The following is a 20,589-nucleotide window of genomic DNA, read 5'->3' as shown; positions in this document are numbered from 1 at the left end:
GGTACAGGTGAAAGAGATTTGATGGAAAAGTTGTTGCACTCGATGGGTACTGCACGTGCTGACTGCAGAACACTAGGAGAAATGTCTTCACTGTGCTTGCCAGTTTCTTCAAAAGTGTCAAGGAGATAAGGAAAGATTGTCGGACTCCGTTGTAACGGGATACGATACGTGGGTGTTTAATTTCACTCGCAAAACGAAAGAAAAGTTCAGACAGTGGCGTCACTCGGGGTTCCGACAATCTCCTTCTTCTGACAGTCGTGGCCACTGTGTTATGGGATCGTAAGGGGATACTGGTGATAAGATTTCGTGGAAGCTGAGACATCGACCGAATCGGACACTTATTGTGCAATACTACAAAAATGCAGGCAAGCTATCCGTAACTGCTGGAGAGGACAACTGACAGAAGGTGTAACGCCAGTTCGCGAAATGTCCGTCCTCACGTTTCCTGCCGACCCGGGAACTTTGACAAATTTTGATTGGACTGTCGTGGTCCACACACTTTACACTCCGGACCTCGTGCTCAGTGATTATCACTTGTTCCCAAAGTTAAAGGAGCACTCAAGTGGCTAATTCATTCGGAGCGACGATCGAGACAAAGAAGTGGTGAGACACATCCTCGGCGGGTTGGCAGCAGAGTTCTATGACCTGGGGATACAGAAATTAGAGCATCGCCTACAAAAATGTGTAGGAAAACGTGGGAGTTGTATAGAAAAACTAGAGCTCAGTTTCTTCTTTCCAATGATGTAACTTTCTATGAGAGTAAACAATGTTCTCTCTTTGTAAAAATGGGGGGGGACCTTACTTCTAGATCAGCACTCATAACTTACGTAGAGTGACACGTTAACTTGTGAAATAATTCATTTAGAGAATTTGAGTTTCCAGAAAATGGTGGGTTTTCTAATACACAGTGCACTTTGAAACTTCTCTCTCATAAAATGGTACCTAAGTACTACACAGTACAGAGTCGGAGCTCCTCAGTGCCCTCGAACATTGCCCCGACACAGCTCTCGGGCCAGATCGGATCCGCAGTAAGACGATTAAACATCTCTCATCTGACTACAAGCGACATCTCCTCATCATCTACAACCGGATCTGGTGCGATGGTGTATTTCCGTAGCAGTGGCGGAAGAGCACCGTCATTACAGTGCTCAAACCCGGTAAAAACCCGCTCGATGTGGACAGCTATCGGGTCGGGTCCTGGAGTCACGTGGTCTACTGGCTGCATGCCAGGTCGGCTTCCTCCTGGGTCACTCTACCACTGATAATCTTGTGTCCCTCGAGTCTGCCATCCGAACAGCCTTTTCCAGATGCCGAGACCTGGTTGCCGTCTTTTTTGATTTACTAAAAGCTTACGACGTGACCTGGTGACATATAATTGCCACATTATACGAGTGGGGTCTCTGAGGCCCGCCCCCGATATTTATCCAGAATTTCCTGTCGCTCTCTACTTTCCGTGCCGAGTAGGTGCCTCCCATAGTTCCCCCCCATATCCAGGAGAATGGGGTCCCGCAGGGCTCTGTATTGAGTGTCTCTATTTTTAGTGGCCATTAACGGTCTAGCAGCAGCTCTCGGGCAGTCCGTCTCACCCTCTCTGTATGCAGATGACTTCTGCATTTCGTATTGCTACACCAGTACCGGTGCTGCTGAGCAGTGCCTACAGGGAGCCGTCCACGAGGCACAGTCGTGGGCTCTAGCCCACAGTTTCCAGTTTTCAGCCGCGAAGTCGTGTGTTATGCACTTCTGTCGGCGTTCGTCCGGAACCGGAACTTTACCTTAATGACGATCCACTCACTGTAGTGGAGACATATTGATGCTTAGGACTGATTTTTGATGCCCGATTGACTCAGCTTCCTCACCTTCGTCAGCTTAAGTGGAAGTGATGGCAGCACCTCAGTGCCCTCTGCCGCCTGAGCAACACCGACTGGTGTGCAGATCGCTCTACACTGCTGCAGCTCTACAGAACCCTTGTTCGATCCCGTATTAACTGTGGGGTCTGGTTTATGGTTCGGCAGCACCCTCTGCATTGCGTTTACTCCACCCGGTGCACCACTGTGGCATTCGCGTAGTGACGGGAGCTTTTAGGACGAGTCCGATGACCGGCGTCCTAGTGGAGGCCGGAGTCCCCCCATTGCAGGCTAGGCATGCACAACTAGTGGCCAGTTAAGTTTCTTAGGTCTGTAGTTCTCCCGCACATCTGAATTACCGTCTCCTTTTCCCACCCACGGCTGTTCGTCTCCTGCACCGTCAGCCCAGATCGGGGCTTCCGGTTGCAGTTCGTGTCCGATCCGTTCTTTCCGAGCTGGAGTCCTTGCCTTTACCACCTATACTCGAGGTCCATTCACGTACACTTCCGTCGTGTATACCTAGGCCACAGCTTCGCCTGGACCTTTCACGTGTCCCTGAGGACTCGGTTAACCACGCGGCTCTCCACTGCTACTTCCCCTCAATTCTCGACGTGTACCGAGGCCGCGAAGAAGTGGTTTACACCGACAGCTCGGTGGCCGACGCTCGTGTCGGCTTTGCGTTTATTCGTGGAGGACGTACCGAACGGCATTCTTTGCTCGGTGGCTGCAGTGTTTTCACTGCTGAGGTGGTGGCTATATCTTGTGCAGTTGAGCACATCTGTTCGTGCCCCAGGGGGTCGTTTCTTCTGTGTACTGACACCTCGAGCAGCCTACGAGCTATCGACTGGTGCTACCCTCGTCATCCTTTGGTAGTGACCGTCTGGGAGTCCATCTGTGCCCTGCAACGGTCCAGTGGTTTGGACGTGTTTGTCTGGGCCCCAGGTCACGTCAGAATCCCAGGCGACGAAGTAGCAGACAGGCTGGCCGAAAAGGCTACGTGGAAACTGCTTACGGGGATCGGCTTCTGTGCGACTGACCTGCGTTCGGTACTACTCCGCAAGGGTTTTCAGCTTTGGGAGACAGAATGCTGTAACTTCTTCACACAAGACAAACTTCGTGTCATTAAGGAGACTACAAATGTGTGGCAGTCCTCCGTGCGGGCCTTTTGCGAGGACTCTGTGGTTCCCTGTCAGCTCTGCATTGGCCACGCCTGGGTGACACACGGCTACCTCCTGCGCTGCGATGACCCACCTCAGTGTCGGTGTGGTGTCCAGCTGACAGTGGCGCATATCTTGGTGAGCGGCCCTTCTTTGGCTGCCCTGTTTCTGGACTCTTTGCCATTAACAACTAATTTAGCTTTACATTTTATACGTGACAGTGGGTTTTACCGTTCTATACGAGTTTTAGCCCGTGTCCTCTGTCCCTTTGTCTTCTCCACTCTAATGCTTTTAGGATAGATGTTTTAATGTGTTGCGGACAGGCCGGGTTTTCCCTTTTATTCTCGTGGTCGGCCAGCCACAGTCGTCTGCTCTCTTGTTTTTACCTCTTCCACCTGATTCTTGCTTCTCTCTGTGGTTTTCTTTTCCTGTTTTGTCCACGGTAGTGCTGGTTGTCTTTCTGTCATTCTTCTGGTTTTTCCTTTCTCCTGTTATTGTGCTGTACGACTCATTTCTTTTCTTCTTTCCCTCGTGTAATTATTTTACCCGGAATAAGAGACCGATGACCTCGCAATTTGGTTCCTTCCTCTCCCTCTTTTAAACCGACTAACCGACCTAAGTTTGTTGCCATTTCTTGATTGTACTGCTTATAAATTAAACCAAATTACTTCATTGTATAAAGTGTATATGTATTACTTAATTTTCTGTTTTTTTATAATATTATTGAAGATCTATTTACCTCGTATTTTACCATTTTGTTACTTCTAAACTACGCACATCTTTATATAGATTTCATGCACGAAGCCACAACTACTGTGTAGTTGAGATTTGATATGTGCCGTTCCGAATCGGTCTGTGGCAAGTATTCGATATGGGCACTGTGTCGTTCAGTTTGTTCATTCAGTGAGTCATTCGTTGTAGAGCTGTTAAGCTATATAGTTCTTAGGTCTTAATCTGTAGCGAGTACTCGAGATGTAAGGATCTAAAGTCACTTCTGGTTTTGCAGTTAAGCTGTAGAGTTGTTATCCTCGCACCCGGTAATCAATGGGTGAACTTCTATCCAGTTGCACTTCGGTTAGTACTTTTCAGTTGTTGTCTAGCTTTGAAAGAACAGAGTTAATATTTTAACTATCAGCACTGCCACTTGTGAAATGTTATTAGAGCACTTGTAGATTATTTAAGTTGCCGATATGTGGTGTATTATGAAAATGATACGTGTGATTTCCCCAAATTGCTTCAGGCAAATGCTGGGATGGTCCCTTTGAAAGTGAACGGCTGACTTCCTTTCCCATCCTTCCCTACACACACACACACACACACACACACACACACACACACACACACACCTCATACCCACTGTGCCTGCCTGCCGAGACCAGACTTCCTTGGCAGTCAGAGACAGTGTCAAGTGGTTGTGTGTGTGGGAGTCACATTTCTCTGTGTGTGTGTGTGTGTGTGTGTGTGGGGGGGGGGGGGGGGATTTTTGACTGAAAGCTTACCTGTTTAGCAGTCATTTTGTTGTGCCTGTCTGCAACTCGGCACTTCCGGTATATGGCGAGTAGCAATCTGTCCTTTTCATAATATTGTATACTAGTTATTAAGGCACTGACAGTATAAGGGAGGTACAAATAATGTGGATTATGGAAAGGTTTTCAGTAATTACCACAACCACTTGCCTTTTTAATAGATGTATTTCAGTAAACTGTGATCAGTTTTAGTTCCCTAGTAGCTCCTCATCAGATGGTACATATACACGTACAGTGCCTTTTTTTGTTGTAGGTTTGTGAGGCTTGTTATGTATCTGAGGCAAGATAGAAAACGACAGCAAGTAAGTGCTACACGTGGTACACTTTCACGAAATATTTACAGTATAAGTTCTACTTGAAAGGTGTTACGGATAGTAGATGCTGCAGGTATATATTTGTTATGTGTAGCACATTGGAAAACAGTATTTGTGTTTTTTAATTGCTTTTACACACTATAATTAACAGACTTTGCCACAGGCACCAACTTCCGTGTTTTAAAAACCGGAGAGTGTGATTAAACTACAGGCTCAAACATCTTGTGTTGAACCAGACAAGTTGTTGGTTAACACACACTGGTGAGGGTTATATCTTACTTACAGGAAATATAGATGCCAAATTAACTTAAATTAGTAATAATTGAGCTGAAAATTAATATGTGCAATTTACAAGATGTATGAAACTACATTTTTAGATGATATTTCTATTACAGTTAAGAGTACTGGTGTTAGGATTATTTTTAACAGCTATTTTCTTCCGTGATATATTGGTTGAAGTGGCCATACAATTCTGAGGTTATCAGGTTAGTGGTTAATTTACAATTAATAAGGGGGGGAGGGGTTTGAATGAGAGGAGAGAGGGAGAGAGACTGTGAGAGAGGGGGTGGGTTGGAGGGGGGGGGGAGAGAGAGAGAGAGAGAGAGAGAGAGAGAGAGAGAGAGAGAGAGAGAGTGTTTCTGGATGACAACAGTTTAGTTCTTCAAGTTTAAAGAGTCTTCAAAATTCTGAAAGAAGGGGTTATTTGCTAATTCTGTCTGTTCATTTAAAATGGTGTATGGTGATTTAGGTTTGTGGATGAAAAATCTCTAATTGTTCAAGAAGATCCATCATTATTCCCTCGACTACAGCGTGTAGGATACAGAGGTTGGTTTTTTGTCTGTAACGGAATGTTTATTTTCTGTGAGATGGGTGGCAAACTTTGATCTACTTAAGTTTGCCCTATGTAGTAGCAGGAGCACCTATCACACCTTAATTTATGTATGCCAGATTTGTGAAAGGGTGTGATGGCTCTCGTAGTAATGTGGACTATTTTGTTTTGTATTCTGTTGTTTGTGTGAAAACTTATTTTAACATTGTGTGGTTCGAACAGCTTAGCGAGTTTGTACGACATGTTACCGTGAAAGGACATACAGACTTATTTGGTTTCTTCTGCTGCTGAGGGCTGGCTTGTTCGTATTGTTTTATCTGATTTCATTTTGACATCCAGTGTATCAATTATGGTTGCATCATAAGTATTGTTTGATGATATTGTTTTTAAAATACTTATTTCATTGATTTTTATAGTAGGTTCAGCTTGAATTTTGTTTATTTGGTTGAGTGCTGATTTAAAGAATGCAAGTTTATGCTGATTTGAGTGGCATGATGTATTGTTAATTATGACATCTGATATGGTAGGTGTCCTATATATTTGAAATTTATGTTTATTGTTGTGGTGTATTATATTTAGGTCAAGAAAGTTGATTCCATTTTGAGTTTGATGTTGTACTGTAAACTGTATTTTTGGATGAACATTATTAAGTTATCAGCTAAGGTGTCAATATCAGTGGCTGTCCCATCATATAGCAATTTAGTGTTTATAATAAATGCGTTTTTCCTTTCCTATTTGGTCTGCTTTAAAGAATTTGATTTCTAAGTCATTGAGGTACATGTCAGCAAGAGGGCTAACTGCCCATTGCTAGACCAACATTTTGAATATATATTTTGTTGTTGAAGATAAAGTAATTGTGTGATAGCACTAACTCAAGCAGCCCCATTAGCTCATAGGTTTCTACATTACTTAGCTTTTTTAGACGCATTAAGTTATTTTTTATTATTCGGAGCGTGTGTATTATAGGTACGTCGGTGGACATGTAGACTATGTTGAAGCCTGCAAAGTTTGCTGAATTGGATATGGTGATGTCTCTGATGGTGTCAATAAGTGTTCTCACATGAAAAAGAAGGACAAAAGAGAAATTATTTGCCGTGCGGGAGGGGTCGATGTGTGACTTTCTTCAAAAATACTGGGGGGAGGGGGGGGGGGGCAATCGTTCTCGTGATGATCGTGTTGGTGATGACGATTTGATCGTAGTTTTGATAAAGCATTTGCTGTGGAAAGTAAATAAAGTTAGCATTGTGAACGTTTGATGACTTATTATGAATGAATGCTGAGGGGATCAGAGTGAAATTTGGCTCATCATAATCAACAATTTCCAAGAAATCAGGCAAGATAATTACGAATATCAGTTGTGGGGCCAATAACACGGCAATCACCAGCAACACAGTGACCTACGTGGAGGAATTACCGGCATAGTGATGACCAAATTTGAAACAGTGAGAGGAGAGAAAATGGTTTTGGTAGGCGTAACCGGCAGACAGTAGACAGCGGAAGAGTTCGGGATCGTTCACCACTCAGAGATGCGTGCAATGCCCGGTAAACTAGAAGTAGTTTTGGACGAGACCCACACAATCTAATGGGTCAAACAGGAGAATACAAACAATTAAACATGAAACTAAAGATATTAGTGCTGGACTACTGACAGAAGATACACACGTGTAGATGAAGTGTCGAATCTGGTGACTGAACTTAGTGTAAGTCAGAAAATGATGGCAATTTTAGATTCTGGTAGTGATACTGTAGTGATCTCCAAAAGTTTGTATGAACAGCTTCATGAAATAGGAGAGGTACCTATTTTCCCTGTCAGTAGTTTACATATCATTACAGCAGCTGGGCACAGAAGTTACGCTGTTACTATACGGGCGCTCATTAGGTGCAAGATTTTAAACAGACATTTTGACGTGTTGGTTTTGATTCCTGACTCTTTGACTGTGGATTGGATTTTTGGCAGTGATTGACTGGCAGAAAAAGAGGTAAGGTCGAGTACGGAAGATGATAATTTCGTTTTTGGGACGGTCGTAATTGGTACAATCAGTATTTAATATTTAAGTATTAGTAGGTGATAGTTACTTTTTGAATACCCCTTGTGACAATATTTTGACGCACATTTTATTTGAGCTGTTAGGTCGCCCGTGTTCCGCAAGGGCAGACTAGGAGAACCGTGCCGTGTCTCACAGGCTCTCCAGAAGGTGCTGCAGCGTAGGGACGGCCCGCGGCAGATGCTGGTGCTGTTCTACGCCCCCTGGTGCGGCTTCTGCAAGCAGCTGAAGCCGGACTACGCGGCGGCCGCGTCGGAGCTCAGGGGCGTCGCCACGCTGGCGGCCGTGGACGTCAACCGCCCGGAGAACGCGGTCCTCCGGCAGAAGTACAACATCACCGGCTTCCCCACCGTCATCTACTTCGAGTGAGTCGGTAACGCGCGTCGCGATTCTCGGGACGGTTGTGTCCGTTCCTCCCCTGCCGCCCTCGTTTTTTCTCCTTTTGTAACTGTGCCATTACAGTGAGACAATACAGCTGGCCGACGCTCGCCTCTGAGAGACAGAATATTTACCTCGTGTTGCTCGAGTGGCACAGGTGACGTACGATCAAAAACTGTCACATTATATGTTGCAGGGAGTCTTCACTTTCAGCATTGCCTCTCAATCCTTCCCGAAAAATACCGAAGAAACTAAAAAATGTACTGACCGAGTTAGGTGGTGCAGTAATTAGCACACTGTAGGTGCATTCGGGAGGGCGACGGTTCGAATTACATTCTGCCTGTCCCGACTTAAGTTTTCCGTGAATTCCGCAAATTGCTTTAGGCAGGTGCCTAGTTGGTTACTCTGAAAGAGCACAGTCAATTTCCTTCCTCACCTTTCCGTTTTCGAGCTAGTTCTCCATTTCCGAGACCTCGTTGTTGACAGGACGTTAAAATGCTAATCTTCGTTCCTTCCGAATTTCACTCGAGGTACATGTGACCTGACGGGACACTGCTCTGTCGTAGTCCTTTTGGTTCACAGTAACTCCTCTACTGTGTCACTCGTCCATGCATTTCCCCCTCTCGAAAATAAATGAAATTTAATTTACCGACGTGAAATCTTCCTGCTGCGACACGTTAAACGTAAACGCCACTCGCAGATTAGGACTCGGGCACGTTCCGACTGGCCGACTGCAGCTTACGAGGTGAGAGCAGTAGACGACTGTGGGACGTGTAGCGAGTGTGTCGCCGGTCTCTCTGGCCGTTACTGCCTGCAGATGAATCCCGACAGTGGTGTGGCTTCTCTATTTGAGCAACTCCTCGTCTGACTTCACGAGGCCGAGTGGACTCCGTTTGAGACTTTCGTACCTCCTAAAAAAATCTGTGGTGACACTGTGAATTGAACTCGAATTCTTTCACACACCGGGCAGTGACGCTAACTGTTCGGCTAGGTTACCGCATCTAAATATGCGACACCGTAAGTTTCCCCTTACGTGAAGTTTGATGTGGAGAGCTGTGTCAGGTAAACTGTTTGAGTAAATCCTAGCACTCTGCACTCAGTGTGTCACCCGTTACTCGATAGGGGCCCTCTTACCTCCTTCGTCCTGTAACAGTTTCGTTGTCTCTGTTAGATTTCTTTTCCGAAAGTCACAGCTTCTAATGTACTATTTTGATCGTTAAAATTCAGTGTGCCTTTTGGGATTGCTACTATGCACTGCAGTAATATTCTGAGTCATTAAGAAAATGTGATGCCACTGTATTTATTCTTCTGAGTAAAACAAGGAAAAACTGATCAGTATAATGCAACCGATCCTGTGTGTGAACCAGTCTAAACCCATAAATCACTGTGACGATTGTAGAGTACAGTTATAATACCTCGAGCACCACAGATATTAAATATTAATCTGCTACAATTACTTTCTTGTCTCTTAAGTCAAAACTAGCTTTTCTGAGGCAAAATTGTACTATAAATCACTCAAATTAAATGAAAATAAACGTTCGCAATCGGTACGTGTTCACATTGCGGAGGTCGTCCGGTGACTTCTCCGAGATATCCGGCGACTTCTCCGAGATGAGTACGCGACTGTGACCGACTGCTCTCCACCTGCCAGTTCGGGAGACACTTCCTCTGCAGTTCAGCTCGTACCGCCGGTATCTGTAATGGAGGTCTGATTGTTCTGTTAACTTTTGTGAGTCAGTGCGTAATAAATGATATTGTAATGATTAACACGTCATTACAGGTATTGTCAGATTAGTGTTTTAATCAATCGTACATTAAATATTAACACCGACTGTTACACGTGTCGGGGCCAAATCTGATACGGGACTCCTTCCGATCGGCTGTCACACGGGGGCAGAGGTTGCCTGCTGTCAGAGCTTTACCTCACTCCGGGTTCGGTCGGCGCGGTGGTCTGTCGGGAGCTGTAACCTGTCTCTTTTACTGGCTCACGTAACTACACCAGCAGATACATTACGTACAGTACGACAAATCGTAAACTGCACTGTGGCACGAGCGCCGCAACCTCGACGTACGAAACTCTTCCTTCCGTCTGGACTCTCGGAAAATGCTCGGAGCACTAGGGCCCTTGAGATGCTCGAGGACTCGCGACTGCCTTCGTAGAACTTCCTCCCCCTGATATGACCCACTCTACCTCCCAAAATACACAAAAACAACTGTCTGTGCTGTTTAACAAAAAAGATAATGTTTATTTTTATTATTGATCTTTTGTCACCCCTGCGCCCAACGTAAGGTGTATCGCTTTCATCTCTGGGTCTGAGTGACCTACCCTGTCCTTTCTAGCCTGTCCCTCTTTCTTCCCTGGGAAAGAAACTAATACACACCAAAGATGTGCTTTCAAATGTGTGTGCCAACTTTACTGAGCACTTTGCCTCTTGAAGGTAAGTACTGAGCAGAAATTCTACCTCAGTATTTTATTGTTTCTTCTTCTTCTTCTTCTTCTTCTTCTTCTTCTTGCGTTACAGACTCTGTTTGTTCATTTTTTTCTTGTGTGAATTTTTCTTCCGATTTAACTAACCATCTTCCTTCTACTACAACTACTGATTAGACATGCTCCACTCATTCTTTGACAATAAGCACTTTCTCACTGTCACAGTTTTGTTCCTGACACAACAGTTGTGTGATTGCAATTGTAGTGAACCAATTATACAGTGATCAGTCATCTTTTGCTGACGTGTTGTGAAACTGAATTTTTAAAGATTTTCCAACGTAGTACCTGCTTCATCAGTTCCGTGATTACCACAGTAGTACAAGTTTACTTGTCAGCTAGCTCCGCGTAAGATGAGGAGATTGAAGATAAAAGAAATTATTTAGATAGTTAAAGGAGATGAAAATTTTATCGTGACGGGTGACTGGAATTTGATAGTAAGAGAAGGAAAAATAGTAGGTCAATATGGACCGGGAGAAAGGATTGCAAGAGGAAGCCGCCCGGTAGGATTTTGCACAGAGCATAATTTAATCATTGCTAAGACATAGTTTAAGAATCATCAAAGAAGGTTGTATACTTGCAAGAGACCTACAGACACTGGAAGGTTTCAGGATGATTGTATAAAGATTAGACGGAGATTTAGGAACCAGATTTTAAATTGTAAGGCTTTTCCAGGAACAAATGTGGACTCCGACCACAATTTAGTGGTTATGAATTACAGATTAAAATTGAAGAAATTGGAAAAAAGTAGGAAATTAAGGAGATGGGACCTGGATAAGATGAAAGAACCAGAGGTTGTTGAGGGCTTCAGAGGGAGCGTTACATAACGGTTGACTAGAACAGGTGAAAGAAACACAGTAGGAGAGATGAAATAGTGAAGGCAGCAGTGGATCAAATAGGTAAAAAGACAAGGCCAAGTACGAATCCTTGGATAATACAAGAGATATTGAATTTAATTGATGAAAGGAGAAAATTTAAAAATCCGGCAAATGAAGCAGGCGATAGGGAAGATAAACGTTTAAAAAATAGAGATTGACAAGAAGTGCAAAATTGCTAAGCGGGAATGGCTCGAGGACAAAGGTAAGGCTTCAGAAGCATACTTCACTCTGGGAAAGATAAATACTGCCTGCAGGAAAATTAAAGAGGTCGTTGGGGAAAAGAGAAGCAGCTGTATGAACGTCAAGACCTCAGATGGTAAACCAGTCCTAACCAAAGGAGGGAAAGCTGAAAGGTAGGAGTAGTATATGGAGGGTCTATACAAGGGAGATGAATGTGAAAGCAATATTATACAAAGGAAAGTGGACACAGATGAAGATGAGAAGAATTTGACAAAGCTCTGAAAGATGTAGGTCAAAACAAGGCCCCAGGAGTAGACGATATTCCACCGTATATACTGATAGCCTCGGTAGAGCCAGCCGTGACAAAACTCTTATTCGGGGTGTGAGATGTACGAGACAGGTGAAATACCCTCAGATTTAAAGAAGAATGTAATAATTCCAATTCCAAAGAAACCAAGTCCTGACAGGTGTGAAAATTACCAATCAATCAGTTTGATAAGTCACGGCCGCAAATACTAACACGAATTCTCTATAGAAGAATGAAAAAACTGGTAGAAGCCCACCTCGGGGAAAATATTTTGGATTCTGGAGAAATGCAGGAACATGTGAGGCAGTACTCACCCTACGACTTCCCGTCAGAAGATATGTTAAGGAAAGATAAACGTATGTTCGTAGCATTTGTGGACTTAGAGAAAGCTTTGAAATTCTGAAGGTAGCACAGCTAAAATAAAGAGGAAAAGGCTATTTACAACTTGTACAGAAACCAGATGGCAGTTATATAAGTTGAGGGGCATGAAAGAAAGGGAATCAGTAGTTGAGAAGGGAGTGAGACAGGATTGTAGCCTATCCCCAATGTCATTCAATATGTATACTGAAAAAGCAGTAAAGGAAACAAAAGAAAAATTTGGAGAAGGAATTAAAGTCCAAGGAGCAGAAATAAAAACTTTGAGGTTTGCCGACATTATTGTAATTCTGTCCGAGACAGCAAAGTACTCGGAAGAGCAGTCGAATGGCACGGACAGTGTCTCGAAGGGCAGACGTAAAAAAAAAAATTCGACCAAAGCAAAATGAGGATAATGGAATGTAGTAGAATTAAATCACGTGGTGCTAAGGGAATTAGACTAGGAAGTGAGACACTTAAAAGTAGTTGGTGTGTTTCGCTGTTCGGGCAGCAGAGTAACTGATAATGGTCGAAGTAGAGAGGATATAAAATGTAGACTGGCAATGGCAAGAAAATAGTTTCTGAAGAAGAGACATTTGTTATAGATTTAAGTACTAGGAGGTCTTTTCTGAAGGTATTTGGCTGTAATGTAGCCATGTGTGGAAGTGAAACGTGAACAGTAAACAGTTTAGACAAAGAGAGAATTGAAGCTTTTGAAATGTGGTGCCACAGAAGAGTACTGAATATTAGACGGGTTGATTGTGCAACTAATGAGAGGTACCGAATGGAATTGGGGACAAGAGGAATTTGTCGGGAAGACGAGGAATTTGTGGCACAACCAGACCAGAAGAACGGATCGGTCGATAGGACACTTTCTGAGATGTCGAGGGATCGTCAATTTAGTACCGGAAGGAAGTGCGGGAGGTAAAAATCGTAGAGAGACCGAGAGACGAATACAGCAAATAGGTCGAGAATGATGTAGGTCGCAGTAGTTTTTCGGAGACGGGGAAGCTCGCACGAGCTAGAGGAGCACGGGGAGCTGCAGCTACAACATAAGACCACTCGATTCGCGTCGTGCAGGGACAGAAGTGGACACATCACGCTACCTTCTGCTGCACTTGAGAACAAAATGACATATCATTCTGTTCTCAGTTGAAATAAAATTTTGGTATCTTAATTACACTTCATAAATATCAGTGTCTGGCCTAAAATGAACCGTACGAAAAGTTTTTGCACTGCATTTTTACCTCTTCAAACTCTTTAAAATCTTGTGCACTGTTTTACTTAACTGGATGCAGCCCAATAACTATGACAAATAACAAAAAGAAATACAGTTTTCTATCAAGTGAAGATATCGGACTGTAAGATATGCAAAAGTCAATTTTTTTCACATAATAGTTTTTTTAAAATTGGACGATAAGTATTTTATAGTGGCTGGAATGCAGCTCCCAGCTTAGGTAGGAGCATTTGACGAGCATTACGGCTACGACGAAGCTGCGCTCAGCACGGAATGCGGAGAGCACTTCTGTAGTAGCAAAACAGTTAAGATTGAGAGTGTTTGTGTGACCCTAGAAATACTGGTAAATTTTCACACTATATGTACATAAATTGTAATTTCTATATTATTAATGTTTGAAAATTATTCGTATATTTAGTAAAAATTTAATTGTCTTCTATAATATACTTCTCGTTTAGATAGTGACTATTATCTCGCTCTCAGTTATCTTATCTTACGCTACAGGTGTGGCACAGTTTTTGTCTAAGTAAAAGGCAAATTTAATGTACACCACCGAGTGGTAACGGCGAAAGACAGCTGTCGACAAACTTCGGAACCGAGTGCAGTTACGACAAAAATTTTGCGCTCTCCGTTATTCGTTGTGCGAAGAACAGTTCTAATAGAGAAGCTTTCAAAATGTAATGTGTGGTTTTGTGAAGAAAATCCTGCAGAGCCCCAAAAGTTGGGAAATATCCTGAACTGTAAGTGAGGGTTCTTTCCTTTGTACAGTGTTATAACTATCACTCGCCAAGTAACCTAGTTAAAGGCCTCGAAAATTGCAAAGACCGTACATATGCCAGTGCTGCAATTTTGTGAGAGTGCCGGCAAGTGCAGTAGGTTCGTGTGCAGAGTGGCCGGTCTGTCAGACAGGGTACCACTGAAAGGTTTGACTGAGAAACTCGGCAACGTCCAGAGGCACACGCTACAGTAGAGTGGCAACGCTGACTGTGCAGCTTACAGGGGCACACAGTATTTCATTAGGAACAACTAGACATGGAAAAACAAAAAAATTACTTGTTGTCAACACTTACTGAGGTGTAGAAGTTTCCCAAAGAAAGTACCCACAAGGGGTTAGTGATTTGGTATGCTCCTGAATAAATTAGAAACCTGTCTCTGAAAACGTTGTTCCTCGGCTTTTAGAAGGGTACGAGGTACTCATTTTATTGGGCACGACCAAAATTCCGTAACTCGTCCTCGTACGAGTGTATTCCCTCTTCACAAAAAATTGTATACCTGACAGTGCCGTGCTGTAGAGCAGAATCATTTATGATTATGGAGAGAAAGAAAAGTCCCTCTATTCCATTCTTTATATGAACTCACTGGACAAAATGTTAGTCACCTCTTAAAAGGGCACACTACTCTCTCTCTAGTGCTACAGATTGCTGAGGACCACTATAATAATTATTTCGCGTGGCTCGATGGCCGGATGCTATTCTTCCATCGGGATGCCACTTTGTGAATCACTCGCCCCTGACCTACCCCAGTTAATTGGTCAGGAAGTAGATCTGCAGTTTAATGTGGAACCCGAACCGCACGTTATTTCTGGTAGACCTCCATACTGTCGAGAGGTGAATTCTAGGTTAAAAGGCAGAGTAAAAAACTCTGTCTGATCACGATTCGGTTGTTTGAACTTTCGGTTTCTGAGCACACGCTTCACCACAGGGCTCGACTGTAGAACTGCTGCAATTGGTCGTGTGATCTTAAGTCGTGGCAAGCGAAGTGGTTCCGGTCGGTTGTGTAGAATAGGTACTGGAGACGTGACAGAATGACAGAAAGATGCTACGGTGTTTGGAAGCGTTCACGAGTGTACCTCGAATTAAGTTGTCCGATTTGTCGGTCTATCGACACGGAGTCCACGGGGATACACTCGCAGCCACGTAATGCGGCATACTGGTGGCTGTTGTAAAAAGATCCGAACCGGAGATGACTGTCACACTCTACCAGAGACAATTTGTTTCTGACCCGACAGAAATGGTTGTCGTCTCTGTCATTTCTGGAGTGAAGGTTGCAAACGGAACTGCACGTGCAGACATTCAAAGTTCAGTACCTCACAAAAGGTAACGGTCCAGTGCCGTGTAAAACTTCACGTTTTCGGTGATCCAAATTATACAGAAACGAGGCCGTTGCTGCACGGAAATAGCGGTGTGACTAAATGAGTCGCAGTTTTGGCCCTTATCGAACGGTGCGAGGCGTCGAATGCACCGGCAGTTCGATGAGGCATTTAATCTGCAATGTCTGGAGTATATAATACGTGTGGGTGGTTTTTGTACCGCGGCTCAGACCCACTCGTTCGGGTTACCTGTTACTGTTAGCGTGAGGCCGGACATTCCTTACCAAATTGCAGTCACGGTGAAGGCTGAAGATGGCACTGAATTCTATTACTGTATTGTCTTCCGTAGATGGGTAACATTTAGTCTGGCATGCGTAAGATAAACGGATTTGTACCTTGTTAGATGCTCAGTTTGGCAGCTCTCCGTTACTGAGCAATTATTCCAGAACCTGGTGCAAGTTTCAGTTTGCCTGTCTAACAGCGTCGAGGTGCAACACAAATTTGATTTTCAAAATTTTGCGTGTTTAGCGACCAAATTGAAAAGGCTGCCATTATCTTACATTTAAAGTTTTAAACAATACGACGAATATTACAGTTAGAAGCTGTGTGTCTATCTCGAGACTGAGTGAGGTGACGCAGTGGTTCGCACACTGTGACTCGTATTCGGGAGGACAACTGTTCAAACCCACGTGTGGCCGTCCCGATTTAGGTTTTCTGCGATTTCCCTAAATCACTTCAGGCATATGCCAGGACGGTTCCTTTGAAAGGGCACGGCCGATTTCCTTCCCCGTCCTTTCCTAATCTGACAGAACCCGTGACCTTGCCGATTGGTCCCCTCCCCCGAAGCCGACCGATCTGTCCTGAGGCAGCGTAACTCACGGTGTGCTAAGACCTAAATTTTAATTGTGCAGCATTTGAGAATCGGAGCACTTAGTCACTTCCGACAAACTCTGAGCACAATTAGGAAACATTTTCGACTGCTGGCTCACTCTCGTCCCAAATTGACTAATAATTCTAGAAGTTGGAAATTCTGTGTGTGTCATTGCATTTCTTGTCGATTTACAGTAAATTACTGCAATAATAGTGCAGCAGTGCTTCAGTTACATTGTTGCATCATTTTCGTTTTTCCACAGAAATGGAAGCCAGAAGATGGTGTACGAGGGAGAGAACAAGAAGGATGCACTTGTAAGGTTCATCCGGAACCCCGAGAAACCTCCAGAAAAACCGAAGGAGATTCCCTGGGCCGAAACTGATACCTCTGTCACTCACCTCACCACCGAGACATTTGATTCTTTCCTCGAGGTTAGTGTTCTGTCAAATTGGCTCGTCTTGTATGCTGTCGTGTATCAAAATACACAGAAACACTTACAGCTCATTTATTCTCAAAATAAGAGAGTGATGGCAAACAATAATTGTTCTGTTTCCCAGTTAGAGTAGTTACTTTCTGATGTGTGTGTAGTGGTCATTAATACTTAAAAGGTCATTTCAATAATTCTATCACTGTCTGTTTATGAGTTGGTAAGCAATGTATCAACAAGCTGACTCGGCAATGATCAATATTTGTCGTATCCTGACAGTAAATCGCTTCTCGCTTGCTTTAAGCATCGAGACGGTTACTATGCCGCTCATATAAGTCTTTGATAGTAATTATCAAGCTAAGTAAATTGCAGTTAATGTTACTGAATAAGACACGTGGCAATAACGCCCAATATCCAGCCGCGTATCATAAACTCCGTACCGATATTTGAGAATTTGGTCGCAATTTCTTTCCACCAAAGTCGGGCTGTGGTTACCTAGAATAATTTTTAAATCAACTGCGGATTGTAAATTGACAATTCTATGCCCATTCACGAAAGTTACAGCAAATCCGCACTCGACGACTACTCGATTGCGCGCTCGAGCAAAATGACGACTACTCGATCGCGCACTCGAGCAACACGGAAGTTTTTGTTCTTACAACGAGAAAACATATCGTGCATAATACGACAAGGTGATTTGCTATGTCAAAACATATTTATATCTATCTCATTAAAACTCATTACCTATTAAATGTTGTACGTAATTAAATTCTTTAGTCTGTAAATAATCAGTAAAATTTAGAAGTGAATGACATGCATAAAAAAAAATCTCAAGTTGATATGACATCACGGGTCACTACTGGTTTCGACGTCCCTACACTCACGTGATGCAAACTAGATCTGACTATATAGGACATACTTGTGTAACGTGGTTTCATCGGCTAACATTGGATGTTACTCTATTATCACTGCATTCACTTCACCTACAGTAGGGGATTTTGTGCTTTTATCTCCCGGTAGTATTTATTTTATTACTCGTTTCATTTTCGTGATACATCGCAACGGTTCTGTCGAGACTTGGATATTTTTGCTGCAAGTGTTCTTCCACAAAAGAGGTCACGTATCTGAAAGCAATAAATCAGTTAGGTATTACTATACTTGCACGAAACTAAAAGCCTTCACTGCACGTAAATAAGAATACATTGCATATTGAGCTACAGACATAAAATCTTTTTTCCCTTGTTCCTCTGTGTATAAATGGCTATACAACCAAATTTTATAAATTTGAGAAATGCAAACTGAAGACCCGATTGTATCTTTCACTCTGCAGTGGAATGTGCTCCAATTTGAAGCTTTCTGGTAAATTAAAACTGTGCACCAGACTGGAACTCGAACCCGGAAATTTTGCTTTTTTGTTTGCGAGTGCACTACCGACTGAGGTATCTCGGCAGAACTCGGGACCCGCCCTCGTAGCTCCGATTCTGACAGGACCTCTCCACTACTGTCCACCAGCTCCACACGGGACCACCCACATATCTTCCGGTACTAGTACTCCTGTAGAAAACGGTACTGCAGAGAAACATTTTAACCACAGCCCGGGGAAAGGTAGGGGCAGAAGGGAAGCTGCGGGCCGTGCTCGGATAACTCGTCTGTTACGAGCGTTGCCCAGGAAAGGCGAAATTTTCGGTCCGAGTGCCAGTATGACACACAGTTTTAACCCGCCGAGAAGTTTTGTGAATCGAACATTTAAGTAACCCCGTGTGGCATCGAAACATGTGAAGAGAGAGTGCAAAACACTGCCCGAGGCTCTCACACTCTGCAGTAGTCTGTGTCTGTCGAGCTTCCCGTTAACGTTTCATACCCGTAGTGACGCGGGGCCGTACTGTCGGAGTGTGCGTTTCGCGAGTTCTTATACGATACTTCGTAGTCTGTGACGAACGGAGTTGTGACTCGTGTCTTCTCGGTGTCGGCCGACAGAAATCGTAACTTCGGTCTCTCGTGTAATGTGGCAGAGTAACGTGCCCAGACCGCAAGGGTCTTCAGTGTTTCATTAAATGGCTAACTTTTTCCCCAATTTTTGAAACGGCAGAAAAGCCCGACAATTCTCGACATGTGCAACGTAGCGGCGTCAGCTCCTCAGAATATTTTTCGTTGTTTGTGACTCGCCTCGTATTCTCCATTAGTTCTATATCACGTGTGTGTGAAGGTGAAACCAGTGGCATTATAATGTGGTCGACCGTGTTCAATTTTTTCGTGTGTGGGATACATTCTCGATTAGAAATGTATGTAACCGTCAAACTGAGACGGTGGGTAGGACAGTAAAAGTGAATGTTACGGTATCTTGCAGGAAGAGCCATCTGTGTTGGTGATGTTCTACGCACCGTGGTGTGGGCACTGCAAGAAAATGAAGCCCGAGTACGAGAAAGCTGCCGAGACGCTGAAGGCGCAGAAGGTAATACTGGAGGAAAGTATTTTTTTACGTTCCGATCTAGTCGACAAGTACTGCAGTCGAGGTGGGATTAAAACTTCCTCATAGTACCAGACGTGCTGTAGAATATTGTTTGCATATGACACTGGTGGACATCAGCCCTGAGAGTTTTGTGTGACACTTCTGTTGTAACAATATGCTCAGTTTGTGTATACATATGTTTCTTTTATGACCTTTTGATGTTTTTCCGTGGTTACATAAGGTGCAGTTTTATTTAAATTGAATTCTCGAAATGCCATTTAATATGCTAATAGAAGGTCCTTGGCGGAACATAAATAATGTGAGGGTAAAGGTAACAAGTAGGACACTCTGATAGTGGAGGTACTGCGTCGTCAGTAGGTATCTGAATGAGATGGAGCTTTTGGACTAGTTGTCTTTCAGATTTGTGTAGGTGCGTGCAACCGTCCACCCTCCCACTACCTCACTAACCCGCCCACCCCATCATAGACGTAGAGAGAGAAATCCAGGTTTCTGCATCGTGCAACCAAGTTGATTTGTACACTGCATGACAAAATGAAGCACACGGAGGATGTGTTCGGATGTCAGTGTACCTCTGTACACGTATGCACAACGGCAGGCACTTAAATGATTATACTTGCAGGTAGGATTTATAAGGGGCACCGACAGTGTCAGACGTCGATCGATCACTGCGAAGGACACGGAGGTGCCGCTTACTCGTTTGACACAGTGTTATCGCCACGTGACATTTTAAAGTGATTTCATTGAGGGTCTGCTTTTTGCAGCTGGTGGAATTGTGAAATATCCAGATTTGTGGGGCATTCGAATGTGACGCTGGCCCAGTCTCGGGGAGTGCGAGGAAATGTCGGAGCGGATGCACTCGTCATCGAGGTTCCTGTCGACCGCGTCCGACCGCCACGAGTGGGGTGCTCTGCTCGTAACCCATTCAGACGTGCGCCTGCCGGTCGGAAGTGGACTCCTCACGACACAACACGAATACACTCTAGCTGGAAATAAACGTGATTGCCGGTGGGGGGTGACAGACGAGCGGACTGGAGAGACCGGTCGACAATCCTTACATTCGTCGGTGTGTTTACAGTGTGGGGGCTTGCAGTACCCTACTGGGATACGAGATTTGCTACCCTCGTTACTAAAGGTATGACATCGAGATGTATCGTAATTCTCTCATACTATCGAGCGTTCAGCTTCGACAGTTTCCAAA

At 44.0% G+C, this 20,589-nt stretch overlaps 1 protein-coding gene across 1 annotated transcript in view; it reads left to right on the top strand.

The window, feature by feature from the left end:
• The window catches only part of LOC124718803 (protein disulfide-isomerase A5), a 169,300-nt gene that overhangs the window by 113,105 nt on the left and 35,606 nt on the right, over positions 1 to 20,589 (top strand). The window contains exons 4-6 of the mRNA XM_047244417.1: positions 7,854 to 8,080; positions 16,757 to 16,925; positions 19,269 to 19,373. Coding sequence (XP_047100373.1) covers positions 7,854 to 8,080; positions 16,757 to 16,925; positions 19,269 to 19,373 — 501 coding nt within the window. The remainder of the gene's footprint in view (positions 1 to 7,853; positions 8,081 to 16,756; positions 16,926 to 19,268; positions 19,374 to 20,589) is intronic.

The sequence above is a fragment of the Schistocerca piceifrons genome, chromosome 10, assembly GCF_021461385.2.
Source record: "Schistocerca piceifrons isolate TAMUIC-IGC-003096 chromosome 10, iqSchPice1.1, whole genome shotgun sequence".
Taxonomy (NCBI): domain Eukaryota; kingdom Metazoa; phylum Arthropoda; class Insecta; order Orthoptera; family Acrididae; genus Schistocerca; species Schistocerca piceifrons.
The sequence above is the reverse complement of the archived record's forward strand: the minus strand, read 5'-3'. Positions and strand labels throughout refer to the sequence as shown.